General features: G+C 44.6%; 1 protein-coding gene across 1 annotated transcript; it reads right to left on the bottom strand.

Annotated features, from left to right (window-relative positions):
- Positions 1-15,524, bottom strand: LOC138212295 (endothelin-2). The gene is made up of 4 exons (XM_069172598.1): positions 15,077-15,524; positions 7,395-7,545; positions 2,509-2,616; positions 1-2,061 (listed from the first exon to the last, which is right to left on the bottom strand). Exons 1-4 carry the CDS (start codon positions 15,135-15,137, stop codon positions 1,956-1,958), a joined length of 426 nt encoding a protein of 141 aa, XP_069028699.1. The 5' UTR covers positions 15,138-15,524; the 3' UTR covers positions 1-1,955.
- Positions 15,525-16,471: the final 947 nt, after the last annotated feature.

Genomic DNA, 16,471 nt, shown 5'->3' with positions numbered 1-16,471 from the left:
TAAGATTAAAGATTGAAATAAGATATTTAATTTTTCCTGAGGAGAAAATTTGTCAGAGAAATAGTGAAAATTATATAATAAGATAAGCGTCACAGCTTAGTTAGTAATATACAGTTCTTGTTGTTACATGTCAAAATACACGGCTGGACCCGGGACAGCGTTCGAGCCTCAGCTTGTCATCGCTCTTAATCTCTGCTGTCAGAACCTCAACACCATCACAACCCCACTGCTTTTATTCTGAAGGGTCCAGAGCTCACGCTGACTCAGCAGGTCCTCCTATAGTTTAGAAAATCCAGATGAAACTCTGTGAGCGGTGCGGTTCTTCAATAAACCACAAAACTGGGGTTTGGACTTTTTTTGTTTGTGGATGTATTATTAAAACCGATCTGGTCTAACAGTTCCCTCCTACTTCCAGTCTTTATGCTAAGCTAACGGCAACACAAAAGACGTGAGAAATGTGAAATCTGGACATTATACTCACTTACACACAAATAAGTGTCTTTACAAAATGTCTGTCTTGTGTCACTTCCTGTCTTTTGTATGATTGTTTGCCCCGTCCCCTGATTAGTTTCACCTGTCCCTCGTTGTCCTTCCCTTTTCTGCTCGTTATACTCGATAGTATGTAGTGTAGAATAAATTCATCTCTGACATGAAAAAGGTGCTGACAGGTAGAAAAAAAGACGTCTGTCTTGTTGTTACATGCGTTCATGTGAAATAAAAAAAAGATTCTCCAAAACAACACCGAGATTCTTCTTTACATTCAGAGATTTCTGCAGCTCCGACAAAAAACCTCGCAGCTCCAACTTTTCAAAGTCACGACTGAAGTTCTTGTTGGAATAAGATGTTTAAGAAGGTTCATATTTCTGCATCAGATCTAGCTGCAGTACCGACTGTAGACTGTAGAGGGCGCTTTAATCCCATTCTGTCTGTCAGCATGTTCATAGCAGCTCATTCTTTGTCAAACCTGCTGGGGACGACATCGCAAACCACAAATAAATCCGAGATGTCAGGAACAAAGTCGAAATATTTTCAAATCAGACGACATGACGTGAAAACAAGTTGAAAATACACAAGAAAAAAAAATATATTTCAGGATATTTGTAATTTATTTTCTTAAAAAAAGCTTAAATATTTCACAAATAAATTTGAATTGAATTGAAGAACATGTCATGATATTTCAAAATAAAGCTGGTGTTTGTCATATTTCAAATTTAAAGTTGTAATTTTACATATAATTGTGAATGTTTTGAGATAAAATGAAGATGCGTAAAATGTTTTAATATTTCAGAATAAAGTTCAAATATTTTGCAGGAATAGTTGTTATTTTTCGAGGGTAAAGTCACTGTAATATTTGTGGAAAACAGGTATCAGTCAATCTAATGACACTATATTTAAAATATATTGTATTATGTATATTTCTAAATAAGATTGATCTCATAATGACAAAATTATCTGGTAATATTGTGACTGTCTTAAAAAACTGAATCACGTGCGATGATTTTTAGTTTTCCTGCAGGTGTGCTGCGACGTCTCATCGAACGTATCATACGGGGTTCAAAACGGTTCTTTACTCGGCAAAATGATTAATTATTTTTTAAATGCAACTCTTTGCTGACGATGTTCTACTTCTGAATCTCGTTCAAACAAACTAAATTCGAAGAAAACGAACCTGAAAAAAACCCCTCTAAAAGTTTCGGAGCTGCGAGGTTACCGCGACGATGCGGCTGCAGAATCTGACGGCGGATTGGCTGGAAGCTCGGCTGACGTGTTGTCCGTCCCTCAGTCGTTCAGCTGAGATCATGCTGGACAGATGAGGACAGACGTGAGTCGGCGCTCTTCATCATCGTACATTTACATAAACACACACTGTACACGTCCGAACGGATCAGAGGGTCCATTATCTGCTGTGTTTGATACATGAGGGACTTCGGAGAGGAGCGGCGGCGGCGCCCCCCTCAGGTCTGCTGTCGGAGGGCATGCCGGTTCCTTTTTTCCCAGAATGCCGCTCTGTGTCTCTGCAGCTGTTTGTCAGTCTTCCTCTTCACCGCAGCGTTTTCCTCTCTGAGGACAAAGAAGAGACGGCGGAGAGTTTCAGGCTTCGGTCTGTGGATTCAGGAGGATTTAGTTTAATCATCATTTTTCATCAGTGATTCATCACCTCAAACTAAAACCCAGCCCTCTGAGTTATCGCACCCCCTTTTTAATTTGGATTTTGGCCATCGCCATCTTTGCCAGTAAAGAGCAGGAAGTGACCATATTTGGACGAGCTGGGGGAGGAGCCAGCGGTGGATCTGACCGATCTGATTGGAAACCTGATGATACTACGTCCCGCCCACCGACAGCTGTAACAGAGTAGCGTGTTGAGTTGACTACAACCTCACCACTAGATGGCACTAACTCCCACACACTGCTTCTTCAATTAACGTGTGTGTGTGTGTGTGTGTGTGTGTGTGTGTGTGTGTGTGTGTGTGTGTGTGTGTGTGTGTGTGTGTGTGTGTGTGTTCTTACTGCGTGTGGCAGAAGCTCAGACACTCGGCGTCCTGTGAGTCGCTGCAGAGACATCGGCTGATCTCCCTCCTCAGACGCACCGAACCGAAACCGTACGGCACCACGTGGCTGCAGGAGAGAGGCAGAGTTAGTGCACCACACACACACACACACACACACACACACACACACACACACACACACACACACACACACACACACACACACACTCAGTCTCACTGTCCGATGCGATGCCCCCTGCAGGAGATTTATTCGCGCTTGTGTTGAACTGTTTGACTACAAACAGCTGCAGCCGTTCGTCCTCCAACTTGGATGCTTCATTTCTTCCGTGGAGCAACTTCACATCCCGCGGAGTGATGGGAGCGCCTCCCATCACTCCTCAGACATCCCGCGGAGTGATGGGAGCGCCTCCCATCGCTCCTCAGACATCCCGCGGAGCTCTCCTCTGTTCAACGGCAGCACATCTGGGTCTCGTTTCCGCCCGAACCCGGCCGCCCGCCGCCCTCCTCCATCAGCTCTCAGCTGCTCGCTGACCTCCGGCTGGCTTCACTTCCACTTTCTGTCTGCTCGTGTGTCGGAGGGGTTGGAGAGCTCATCTTTAAAGCTTCAGTGGTAAATCTGAGTGTCCTGAACTGTTGAACTGAGGCTCCGCGACTTATGGTCCCGCTGCTCCGACGCCTCCGTCAGCTGTCCGCTTGAAGCCGTTTGTGCCGAGAGGAGAACGAACGCTCCAACCATGTCAACGTTTTCTGTCCTTTTGTATCTCTATATCTTCTGCCGGCAGAAATTTTAATAATTTGAAATATATATATATGATGCAGTTTATTTTATATTTTTATATTTCATTTGGCCAAACTGACCGAAAATTGACGGAAGATTTGGTCACATTTCTGTCAGTAGTGCAGAAACAGTGATTCTAGTCATATCATTTCATAAAGTTCACTTTAGATTCTTCACTCACTTTTTATTTGTCTCATGGTTTCATGATTTAGTGAAATAAATTTGAGTGGTTGACATTTAAAAAAAAATTGGGTCAAGACCTCATGACGAAAGAAAAATGTTGAAAAACCACCGGATTCAAAAATGATTTCATTTCTTCAAGCTTTTGAAGTTTTTTCACACCCGGAGACGACAAACAGTTTTACATACAGTCCGGTCTGCGTTCCAGTGTCAGCGCCCCCTGGTGGCCTGCAGCAGTTATGATGGAAGTGAGGTAACGCAGCTGCAGAGCAACGAAGCAGGGAGGAAGTCGGGGTGGACGGATGGGTCGACAAAACACAGAAAACAGATGTTTGTTTCATGTTTGTCTGACAGTCGATGTTCAATCATGACCACTTTAACCACCTGTTTGTTATTGTAACCATGACAACACAGGTCCTCCAACCTTAATGAAGTTCTTATTTAACCCGAACCAGGATCTTTTCTTTGTTTTTCATCTTAAACCAAACCCTTACTGTAATATCTATAACATCAATAAAGGGTTATTTATTTATTTTTCATTGTGGTGTATCTCCTGCCGGGTCGGGTCAGATCGGATCGGAGAGGAAATGTTGGACCACCTCTTAGTCATCGAGGTCAGAGGACTTTCTAAACCACAATAACATTGCGGTTGTTTGTTGAAAAAGCACCTTTAACCGATTTAACGAAGTAGATCAGCTGCTACTTAAAATACGACCTCGCCGCTGCGGACACAACGTTGTGTTTATAACTGGACTGAAACAACACCGCGACCGTGGAAGCACAGGTTCGTGTTTTCAGCGACGTCTGCCAAAGAAACAAACCGTTTCATGTCTTACTGTAAAGTAAGTGAGTCGGCCACACGGCACACATTAAACAAACCGCGCGTGTTTGAGTTCACCGGAGGTGGTTCTGGTTCTGGAGCAGGCTCAACGCTGTCAATCAGCTCCGTCTTTGCTTTGGACCGCAGCCACCGTCGGACGGTCGGAGACGTCCGTGTGAGAGCGACACCTCCGGCTGATTTCAAGTGCTTGTTTTTACACTTGTGAGGGTGAAAATCAGTCTTTCAAAATAACATTTACACTCAAAGTACTTCCTGGTTTCTGTATTGTCCTGGTGCGGATCAGCAGGTAGCAACACGACCTCCCTTCGAGGCTCAGATCAGTGTTGCTGGATATTTTTTAATGCTCCAGGTCTCTCCAGGCAGATTAGCCACATCATTATCATTACGGCTGTTGATCCTGGAAACACTGAAGACGTTCTGAAGCCTCGAGTTCGGGTGTCGGTCGTCACCATCTTTCTAACAATTGCAAATAAACCGAACCGTGTTTCAGTTTCATCTGGACCGAGTCCGCCTCTTCTGGCTGGACCAGATTTTGGTCCTTCGGCCCGGACTCGTGATCTGAGGCTCCCGTCACACCCGATAGTTTGGTTTGGGACCAAACAAGTAAAGTGTGGAAGCAGTCTCAGTGAACGTTTGTGCCCAATTTTGCAGCTTTACAGTCGTTTTTACAGTTTGCTCTAAACTATTTTCAGCGGCGGATTAATCCACAGAGTTTGTGGAAGACCTTTGATTTGCTCACTGCACCTTGTTGGTTCAGGAATAAAAACACGGGCCATCTCCGGGCCCAATGTGTCAGCGTCGGTTTCCATATTTTCAAACTCCATCGGCAGGACGTGCTGAAGACGGGACGGGGACGTCGGGATCTCCCAGCAGCCCGCGGGGCTCGGTGCAGTCACGGCGGGCTCTGCCTTCTGCTGTTTCAAAACCGTCTTTATGGCGAAGGCAGGAAGATTCCAGCTCACCACACGGCTATGTTTAGACCCAAACTAACACTCCCACCGCCGCGGAGCCGTCCCAGGCTAATCTCTGGAAGCTATTTTGGTGACACCTCGTTTTCTCTCCTTAAAGTTAATTAATGCGACTCGTTGGCGCGACATGGAAAGAACCTACAGCGCAGCACGCTCTCGAGGAATATATCGACTGGTGATTGTTTGGCTCCACGTGGAAAAAGAAGAAATGCGGGAACTTAAGAAAGAAACAATTAAATCCAATTTACGAGTAAATTTTTTTTTATCATTTTCGGTACAAAATCGACGAAATATAGTTTAAAATATGACTTTTTAATTGTAAAAATCTTTATTCGTCTTCATTCTTTTATTATAAATCTGCCAGTTTGATGCGAGCTGGGCCTGTGAGCAGCAGTTACAGCCTGAATGGGAGCGGGCAGTGAGGAGTTAACTGGCTGTGGGCTCATCAGGGTCCCACCAGAGTGATTTCAGACTCCCTGCGGTCTCCCGGCTGGGTCGGTGTTAAAGGGTTAAAAGGAGCTATTTAGAAATAGTGAGAGGAAACATGGCAGAAATTACCCTTCGTTAAGGAAAGGTGCTCTTTCTTATTAGCCCCACCACATCTAACTGCTTACTCATTGCTTGTGCACACTGAACTAAAATGAAGTTAATTGCTGCCAATCGTGAAGGGAGCTACGCGCCTGCTTCCTATTTGAGGGCAGGGAACTTAAAAATATGAACAGCTGGACGAGGTAAAGACACGGTGAAAGGAAGTTTAACCAACGTGGTGCGACGCCATTTCAATGTTCCACCAAACCTTTTTTTTTTTTTCTGCCCGCTGCCCTTAAAACACTTCGGTCCTCTTAAATATTCAAAGCAAGAAATATCACAGAAGGGTTTGTAAAACTTCCCAGAAACGCTGCTATTTAAGTGGAAATATAAGAATATAACTCGAATGGTTGCATTGGATTTTAATGAAGTAAATATTTGGACTGAGCAGAAGACGTCAAACACACGTAAACCTCCGCTGAAGGTTTTTAACGTGGTGAACCTGTTTTTGAGTCTATTTTCAGGTTTTTGGGGGTAATTGTTGTTAAAATCTTTGTGTTTTTAAAGAAAAGGCTGGAAGACTTGTAAAAGCGACTGACCGTGGCTCAAGTTCGATTTGTTCTGCTAAAAAAATACCCTGAACCTGCCCTGTGAGGAGGGGCGTACCGGGTTCAGTACCGAGGCAGTGGGAGGCTGATGTTCGAGGGATCCTGGTCCTGCTGTGGTTGATTTATTGGACCAGCAGGGCGGCGCCTCCTTGTGGCCAAACCAACAACCCCAACTGGTCGAGGCAGACGGGAAACCATAGACGATATAAAAACATTTGTAGTCTCTGGGTCTGAAAAAGTGAAGCCAATGCAGAATTGTGTTAAAGTGCAGTACCACCGAGGGCCACTAGGCTCCATAGACTCCCATTGAAAAAGCATCAAGTTCTCTCCTGAAATACAAAGTCAGTAAATGTTTTCCACAAGTCATCATGGTGTCGTTAGATAAACTCCCAGTAAATAATCCCAGTATTCATTAGATATTAGGACTCAAACATAGATATCGTATTTACGAGGAGAGACGCCTCGTCAAGCCGACCGGGCTCGATTGTTTTCACAGAGATCAAAACACGAGGAAATCGAAGGCAGCGTCAGGCTTCTTCATTTGGTGTTTTACCAGGCAGGTACCGAGAATTCTAGATTTTTACTTGTGCCAGTGAGGCTTTTATTCAGAGTAAAACAAGCTGATTGCTCCAGCTAAAAGTAAGAAAAAAAACTAAAGGATTATGTAGATTGTGCTTTAAAATGATTGATTATTCTTGGAATCCGGTAACGTGATATTTAATTCTGAAAAGCACTGACTTGGCCAAACAGTGGGAGTTTATCTTAGTTTTGGACGCCTCGCGCTGGAACCTCCTGGCTACCGGTGCAGGAGAAATGCTTTCTGTCCCTCCTGGGAAGATTTCTGACTGTTCCTTATCTCTGTTTGGTTTTATTATCACATTTTAACAACACAGTGAGATTGATCCCGATGCTCTGATGTTCTATCGCTGAGAAAACAAACCCTTTTGAACTATTTGGTATTCTTAGCCTTGCAAGACTCACCTCGGGGTGTTGACCCAGACGATGCCAATGTGGCAGAAAAAAATACACTCCTTGTCTTTCTGGTTCTCACAGGAGCAGCGTTTCTCTCGCCGGTGGGCCGTGTGGGCGAGCTGCGCCAGGGGGCCCTCCTCTGCTGTGGGGCTGGTAGAGGCTGGAGAGCAAAGGTGGAAAAGGGTCATTAGTCATTGCGTTCGTATCAATTAGTGTCTTTTGAATTGTATTCCTGTTGTGAGGTCATAACAATCTTTGAGTTAAATTCTTACATTTCCTTATCGTCACTGTTTGCAGGTGTTTTGATGGCATCAAACCTGATGACATCGTCAGACTTTACACATTTTAATGTTCAAAAATATCTTTATTTATCTTTCTGAACATAAAGATATTTCCACCACGGTCGGACCGTTTCGAGAAGCGTCAAGTGGATCGTCGAAGTGCAAAGGATTCAGCTGACTGTGAACGTCTGGATCAAATTTTCCGGCTATCTGGTCATTATTAAGACATCTGACTCTGAACCGAACGGATTTACTGCAGAAATCACGTCACAGTTGAAAGACCTCCGTCAGGGAGGAAGACTCACGTCGGTCACGCTGCTCCCGCTTCCAATGTCTGAGCCTCTTTTCTTTTGTTTTGGGAGTGTTGGCACCTTCAAACAATTCCCTGCTTCTTTAAACTCAAAGATGACCACACACACACACACACACACACACACACACACACACACACACACATACACACACACACACACACACCCCATAAAGCAGACAGACAGCCTTTGATCTTGCTTTGAGCTCACACAGGGGAATGCTTTGGCATCTAAGGAAGGATTTGCACGGTTTACATGCGGGCACAAAATAACATCTCTCACCATAAATAGTACAAGTCTGTTCTTCATACCGACGCGTCCCGGACAATAAAATATTTGAGTGTTATTCATGTAAAGTTTCCAGGGAAGCTGCGTTTAGTTCGAAGTGCTCGGCGTCCGAGCTGCCGAACTCCCGGGACGCCGCCGGTCACTCGGGACACTTTTATTGCCTGTAAAGTTTAAAGTACAAGAACTTCAATCGTTGACTCAATCGACCACATCGATCAGATGTAACTTCCTGCCGGTTATCCAGAGTCGGGCCGTGTTGGCAGGAAGCGAGCCAATCGATGTTTTCCACAAGTTTTTTCGGTGTTGTTAGCTAAAGTTTTCTGGTGGTCCATCTGAAAATAATCCCGTCGTTAATTGATTTCCTGGCGCTACAGAAGAAGAGGACGCGGCAGTAGGAGACAGAAACACAGGAATTCATGTTTCATTTGAATCTTTTTTTGGGAATTTGGTTTTGGGATGCTGCTGTAGCGAAAGAATTTCCCCTCGGGGATTAATAGAGTACAATAAAAAAAAAAAATTAAAAAAAATTAAAACTTGAGCTACGTTGGGATGGAAAGTCGAGGTCATGTGACCTGCAGCTCCAGTCGCGGGTCGGTGCGTTTGTGCACCGGCGGGTTCTCGTGTCCGACGTCCGTCAGCACGGCAGCTTCCTGCCAGACGTTGTCACGGTTTCATAAGGAAGGAGGTAATGATTGAAAATCATTGAAAACTGAGTTGCGTCGACAGGCGGTTGCACATTTTATATTGTTCTAACGATCCAAGCTGGAGTGAAGTTTGTCGGAGGATGCTGACGGCTCTCCTGACCTCTCCGCGGGTCCACATGGCAAAAAAGTATTTCCTGTAATAACCTCCATCTCAAGGTGTGAGGTGGAGGGGGATTCATTTCTCCAGATTGGACACGCTGTTGGTCCGTGTGGTTCCCGAGGAGATCGCTGTCTCGCAGCGCCTCCTAATCTGGAGTTTGTCTTGTAGCGCGGATACACGAAAAGCAAACACGACCTCTTTCCCAGCGGTTTTGCACGGTGAGTTACGGCGCTGCCAAACCAAACTCTTCCTGAACGGAGGGCATTCTGTCCCGACGCCGAAAGGTTCAAATCCATTCGACGCTTTTCCAGCCAACGGTCATCATGTATCCTCCAGAACACGCAGCAAACACACTCATGCAATATCCTGCACTTCCACCTATATGTATACGGGTTAAACACGCAGGCGGGAAGTTTGGATCCAAAGTCTGAGTGGCTCCTCTGCAGATGTGAATCACTCGTGGTTATGTATAATTCTTAAATATCCAGCCCCAGGTTTCCCTGGTATCTGCCCAGAGCCCAGAAAACAACATTGTTTTTACACTAAACAGACGAGATAGCTGGAAGACTTTGTGGCCGTTTGACAGAGACGGATTAGTGTGAATGCTAAGCAATGCTAACCAGCTGCAGCTTCATGTTTTGTTGGCGTGTTTTTATTCTTCTCATCGAACTCCCTGCAGAAGAACAAACGAGCCCCCAAAAAAGACTTCAGAAGAACCTAACAAATGCCAAAAACTGACAAGCGAGTATCCCGAGCTAATCCCTCTTTTGATTTTAATCACGGCCCGGATCAAACAGGCATCAGGTACTTGGATCGGCTCGCCGCGACTCCTCCGGTTTGTCAGCGGAACAATAGCTGAAGTTTTCACTGCCATCGTTTCATCCTCGCCGCCGTAATTTCAGCACATGAAAGATCCCTTATTATCTTGTCGTTGACTTTTCTACTTCTCCCTGCAGCTGCTTCACAACTCTCCTCCTCCAACCGGCCGGCTGTCAGTTTTCAGACTCACATGATGAGTGAAGTGAAGACTTTGAAAGGAATTCGTCCAATAAATCTGATTCTGTTGAAACACGAAGTTGTTGCCACGATAACAGACGATGTTTGAAACATGCCACGGACTCTGTGACTGTTGAAAAGCTGGTACCTAAAACTTCATTTTCACGTTCGTTGAACTCCCGCTGATATGAAACAGGAAGCGGCAGCTCGCCCGATGAGCGACGACGCCACCGACGGACCTCCGTCACGACAAAACGTTGGACTCCATCGCTCGCATCCATCCGCGGTTTCCTCTCCCTCGTGGCCGAAGTTTTCCGAGCAGCATCGAAAAACAAAGACGTTAAAACAAACATCCCGAACCCTTAAAACTGGATGTTCACGGTCTGGTAATGGCTGCCAGACAGTGGGAAGCCACAAAATAACCATGTGAAGTTATTTCATCTTTTTGAAACCGGAGAATCGTTCCAATATTTTTCCATTTCTGGCACCGTGATGGTTCCATTTTAATCTCAAGGTCCAAAACTCCAACCTGCACGTGTGCCAACCTCCCATATGGAAGCAAATGTGACATCAGACTTTATGTTTTTTTTTTTATTGTTTCCTTGCTGAAGGCAGTGAATGGTGCTTTATGGATGTAAACAACATGTAAACGCACACTTCCTTTCCCATAATATCACGTAGTGTTTTGCGGTTTTCCGGCGCCGTTATTTGGGCGCCTGTGCCCATAAGCTCGCATACTTTGTGCAAAATTGTTCATGCTTCTTTGATTTCCATTGGTGGCTTTGAAGAAAAGAAAAAAAAAAAAAGAATTGTGGGAAAAGCCAAGAGGTAAAAACCCTGTTTGGGCTCCTACATCGTTCGGAGGCTGCCAAGCCAAAGTTTAATTTCTTGCCGTGTTATGAGAGCGTCTGCTCGGCTCCACAGGGTTTGACAATATCTGACAATATACAGGCGGATCAGCTGCTGATCCCCGAGCGGCCTGTTTGGGTTGGCTGGCGTTGCTCTGCAGGTAAGAAGCCTCTCAGAAAAGATTCGGGAACACGGACTCATTTTCTTCGTATTTGTCAGCATCCACAAAAAAACAGACGTGAAGGAATCGAAGGTGTTTTAGACCCGAGCAGTAAAAAACAACAACAACAAAAAAAACAGGCTGCAGCTCGAACACGCTTCACGTCCGTCGTGTTTGTCTACCCTTTCGCCGACCCGGGTTTCTTGAAGGGGTTAATTGAGGCCAACGTAAACGCAACACTAATTTGTAGCTTTCGAAGGCCGAGTCGCCGGTTCGAATCCCCCAGACGGACTGGACGGAGAATGAAGTGCTCTCCTCCCTGGTAAGACTCCCGGTGACCCCCCAGGGCAGTTCGTCTTCCTCCGACCTCCCGTGAACCCGCCGTGCTCACGGAGGACATGGAAAGGATGTTTTCCAGATAAGTTTGGGGTCAGTAGGTCAGGTTGGGTACTACATCATCTGGAGGTTCCAACAGGTTTCTGAAGGGTTTAGAGATGATTAACGAAACGGCGCACAAACATGTTTTATGTCTTTTTTTTTTTTTTTTAAATCAAGTGAAATAAAAACCTTCCAGGACCAGAACAGCAGGTCAAGGATTAAATCGATGCTCAGACATGATGAACGACCCAGCCGCCTCGTTTACGCTCGACTCCACCGTCTACTCCTGAAGATAAATGAACCTAAGCCGTCTTTTCCCTCCTTAGTTGAGATTCAACACGTCAACTTCACTATAAAAAGTAGCTGGTAGCAGCGATCGGGAACTCATTAGAGCTTTGTGATGGACAACACGCTGAAATGTACGATCCACACAATAAAGTCAAGATGAAAAAACAGTTCAAAACAGTCCTGATATTTATTACCAAACTGTGTTTATGTGCTAAATGAGACACAATTTCTTTGTTACGGATTCTGAAGTTCAGTTTTTAATCTACACAAGACATCTTATAGAATTTATACCCGCAAAATGAGTAGCTTGATATATTCTCAAAAATCTGACTAATCTTGAAATGTAATTTTATTAATTTATTTAAACTTTTTTCCACATTTTGACTCTTTTCTCAACATATTCGCTTCTTTCTTAACTTTTCTACTTTTTTCTTGTGTCTTTGACTTTTTACTCGTTTTTACACTTTTTCGCAGCATTTCAACATTTCCCTCGACGTTCTGATACTCCGTCGTATCTTGTGTGACCAGAGAGGTTGTTTTAACACTCGCTCATAACAAGATACAACAAACTGACTAAATTCAAAGGTCCGTTAGCATTTTACCAAGTCGGCCCGCTCACAGGACACTGAAATGAAGGTGCAACTTTATTCTTGTAGTAAATGGTCGCTTGTTAGCACTGCTATTAGTACTAAGCTGCAAAAGTTAACCTAATCTCCAATGTGGTATTTAACGGGAGCAGCTGCCACACCGTAAATGTTTCCGTACCGTGATCCCGCCAAATAAAACGCTAAGTTCATTCTAACTATTGGCTAGAGTGAAGTTATTTTAGCGCAGACAAAAGGTTTAATCTATTTCTTGTGTTTTTTTGTTCTTCATATTTCATTCGAATAATAAAACACCAAACTCCAAACTTTTTACGAGAGTTACTCTCACTTTAAAGTCCAAAGGTTCAGAGCTGCCATGCTCATGAAGGAAGAACATGCGTTTAAAAGGCGATGGCATGATCTCACACAGATTGTGTTTCAGGATATATTCCTCTTTGAACTGGCTGAGCCAACCGGCCCTCTTACACACTTATACGGGCTATTAGGTTTTATGTAGCGTCCTCGGTGCTGTCCTGTGATTTAAAAGGTGCTGTTCTCTGTAGCGGTCCCTAATAAGGCTCAGATGTGACATGAAGCACAGATAAAGACCGAAGGAAGAGAAAGCAAAATCACAGATTGGAAACGGAGAGTGTGAGGCGAGGTGTTGACGGAGCGGCGCTCGATGAGTCCTCCGACGCCTTAAAGCTAACGGAGACGCTGCCCTAAAACTATTTCACCCCCCGATCGATTTTGCGTGGAAGGCTCAGAGGGAAAACAGCACACCGTGACAGGCATGAATATGCACCGTTGAACGAGAGGCTAGCAGATTTAGGGCCGGTCAGGACGCCGCAAACCACAAGCCGTATTTCATGATGACAAGGTCAACTGAAGGAGCAAATGCTCCTCAGACAACACGTGAGCCGGCCTCAACATCTCAAGACGATCAACTCTCGAGCTGATTTCACCATCAGATCTACGATGACCAAATAAAAACCTGCAGGTCGGTCCACGTGAACCCCAACGTGCCACGAACTGCTCCTTTAACCTTCGAGCCTTATTCTGAAAGACCGAGTCGGTGTTTTAGTTGTAGTTTCAGGATTCACCTGCGGTTTTAACGTGTTGTGGAGACTTTCTGGTACCAGAAGTGTTTTCATTCTGCAAAAAAAAAAAAGCACTGTGTGAGGAATTATGACTTTTATTTGGCCTTTAAACTTATTTGACTGCATCATCTATGTAAACTACTAACAGTGTCTTTGATCCTGCTGCCTGTCTCCATTTTGTCTTTTGACACCTGAATCAACAAGAAGACAAAGTGGAGAATTGTCCCCGGGGGGCCTCACCGCTCCAGGGGACAATACAAGCTGCAGCACTAAAATATCTGATCAGCAGACAGGTCATAAGCCCTGTGAAAACAGCGGTACATAAAGTTCACCTTGGACAGCTTTGTAATAGAAAGTCTGGGTTAAACTCAGACAGTTAAAAGTTCACCAGGTAGGAAAAAGAAAACAAACGGCGTTAATGGGAGTAAATGAATCGACAGGTTTTAAAGCGTGACCCCCCCATCAGGACATCTCAGCCTCCACGGCTTCCATACGGACCGTCCTTATTCCATCTCTTCCAAACTTTATGCAAACTTAAAAGCCAACAAAGGTTCACCGTAATGTTGAGGCGGTTCTTTCTGCCCAGTCTGAAGCTTCAAGGTTCCCGTGGTAACCGAGTGAGGAACACCGAGAGGCAGCCAAAATCACCCAGAGCCAGGATTACGCTGGTTTTTCATTACCTAACTTGTCCGTCACTTTAAAAGGATTCAATTTGAAATGAAAAGGGTTTTAGCGCAACGTCTTTAGCACGGACAGCTGCAGACTCTAAATCTCCACCGACCTTCAGATGTGATGGCCGCGGGCTACAGAGTTTCGTGCTGGATATTTGCCGGACTTGGCACTGAGGACTAACAGGGAGGCGGGAAGATAAGTGACAACACAAGTTTCCTGTTTCTGACTTTAATCTTAAAAGATTAAAGAAAGCTAAGACTCCCCTGTAATCAACGAACGGCTCTTTGTTATCCGTTAACACGTCCGAAAAAGTCCGTCAGCAGGTGAAACGTCTGGCAGCAACATCAAGGAAATCCATTCCAGATTTTGTACAGTAACTGCATTCCTGAACGCAGCCTGCGAGTGAGTCAAAGCACTTACAGTCACCCAGAAATATGTGGCTGCTTCACTTATTTAAAAAAATCCCAACATATAATTTATTCATCACGTTGGAAGGTTTTCATTTCGTACACAGAAGGTCGAAACCAACAAAAGGCGGGAAAATGTTGGAAAACAGGACATGGCTGAAAAACACGTTTGGTGAACTCATTAAAAGAAAATCTTTTCTTTTTATCCAAACTGATTCATGTATTAATCGTTATATTTCATGTCACACCCACTTTTAACCGTCCAACCGGCTGTCTCGATGTGTTCAGGTGTACTTGGACCCGTTGGATCTCCGAACCCCGACGCTACTCCATAAACCAGAAACGTGAACTTTCTCCTGATCATAAAACTGTTAAAGGAGGCAGAAACGTTTGCACTACCGACAACTGAAGAAGTGTTTACGACTAAATCAGAGTCTGTTTTACCAGAAGGAAACACTTCAACCCAACCAGGGGCAAACCTTTTACATCCTACTGCTTATTATACTCCAAGTGGAGCTGTCAGGAAAGATATATATATATATATATATATATATATGTAAAAGGGGGGTTTACCTTGATACTGCTGGATCAACATCAGAGTGGTGGCGAGGAGCCAAAGGTAAGAGAAGTCCATCCTGTTGGTCTCCTCAGCATCCAGGTGAGAAATCACAGGAATAAAAAAAAGAAAAAGGTCTCCAGATAAAATTCCTCTCCGCTTTCTGCTTCAGATGAACCAGAGTATTTTAAAATGTTTCCAGCCAGCAGCGAAACCCTTCGTACAGTTTGGTGTTGAAGAGTCCCGGCAGATAAAAAAGATTCAGGGAGCTGAGAGCTGTATCCTGAGGGGCTGCTGAGGTTTCCCAGACGGACGGAGGATGAAGTGACGAGTCGGGAGCAGAGTGGTGTTGAGCTCTATCACAACAGATGGAGAGGAGGAGGAGGAGGAGGAGGAGAAGGAGGAGGAGGAGGAAGAGGAGGAGGAAGAGGACTACTGGTAAGGGAGGCAGGCTCTGCAGCGAGACACCTTCGCAGCTTGAATGTCATTAATCCCAGCCTCCTCCTCATCCTCCTCCTCCTCTTCCTCGTCCACCTTCGTCCTGCTCCCACTGTGGTCTTCGGAGTCTTCCTCACATACAGGATGGTTTTTCATGCACTGTGTGGAAGTTCATCCTGCGGAGTAAAACACAACAACACAAATTCATTAACTGTAACTGCAATGCAAGAAATGCAAAAACCCCTCGAAGCCTGAGGGGGAACAGCTGAAATGGAAACCTGGTGGTTGTTTAGTCCGTGTTAAAAACGTTAAGATACCTCAACTTCCATTCATTAGATTAAACTAAAATAAAAGCTCTAAGTCTGCCGAGTTTGTGATAATGGAAATCTGACTTCACTAAATAGACATTCCCCCAAAAACACGTCTTTTTGAGGCAAATTTTCTGATTAACGACAGGATTATTTTTTACGAACACTTTTCTACAGTCTTTGGTTTTATGACTTTGGTCACGGAGAAGATTGTCAGCGACAGGTGGGCGGAGCCAGACTGCTCATGTACTAGCTACTGCAGCTCAGATGGTTTTTAGTAGGCGTGACCAAGAATTTTACAGAAGCTAAAAGATGAACTACGGAGCAAACGGTGAGCAGCCGGAATAAAGAACCAAACTTTAAACGAGCCGGTTCTGTTCCAGACCAAAGAAATCATTCAGATTGATAATGAAAATATTAATTACTAAAAATACAGCCCGTGACCTTCATGTTAGAAATCGTCGTGGGTTTCATGTTGCGTGACGAGACGACGGGTGCAACGTTCGATTTCAGATTACCGTGAGAAAGTTAAATGGGCGACATTTCGACACGCAGGATGAAACAGAACCAACGCTCATAACGCACCAAACAAATGAACTGTTTGTACACCTTTGTCAAAGCCTGGATGAAGACGTGGACGTTAAACCCCCGAAAACACAGAGAGGT

Source organism: Embiotoca jacksoni, unplaced genomic scaffold (genome assembly GCF_022577435.1).
Source record: "Embiotoca jacksoni isolate LCO1_2020_lvr unplaced genomic scaffold, fEmbJac1.0.p SCAF_54, whole genome shotgun sequence".
NCBI classification, from domain to species: domain Eukaryota; kingdom Metazoa; phylum Chordata; class Actinopteri; family Embiotocidae; genus Embiotoca; species Embiotoca jacksoni.
Note: the sequence above shows the minus strand (reverse complement) of the source record. Positions and strands in the feature narration are given on the sequence as shown.

What these genes read in the sequence shown, in the direction of transcription:
- LOC138212295 (XM_069172598.1), bottom strand. Translation starts at nt 15,137, where the DNA reads ATGGACTTCTCTTACCTTTGGCTCCTCGCCACCACTCTGATGTTGATC. An exon ending in GTTGATCCAGCAGTATCAAG is followed by an intron (nt 7,546 to 15,076) that starts GTAAACCCCCCT and finishes TTTGCTCTCCAG; the next exon opens with CCTCTACCAGCCCCACAGCA. An exon ending in GTCTGGGTCAACACCCCGAG is followed by an intron (nt 2,617 to 7,394) that starts GTGAGTCTTGCA and finishes TCTCTCCTGCAG; the next exon opens with CCACGTGGTGCCGTACGGTT.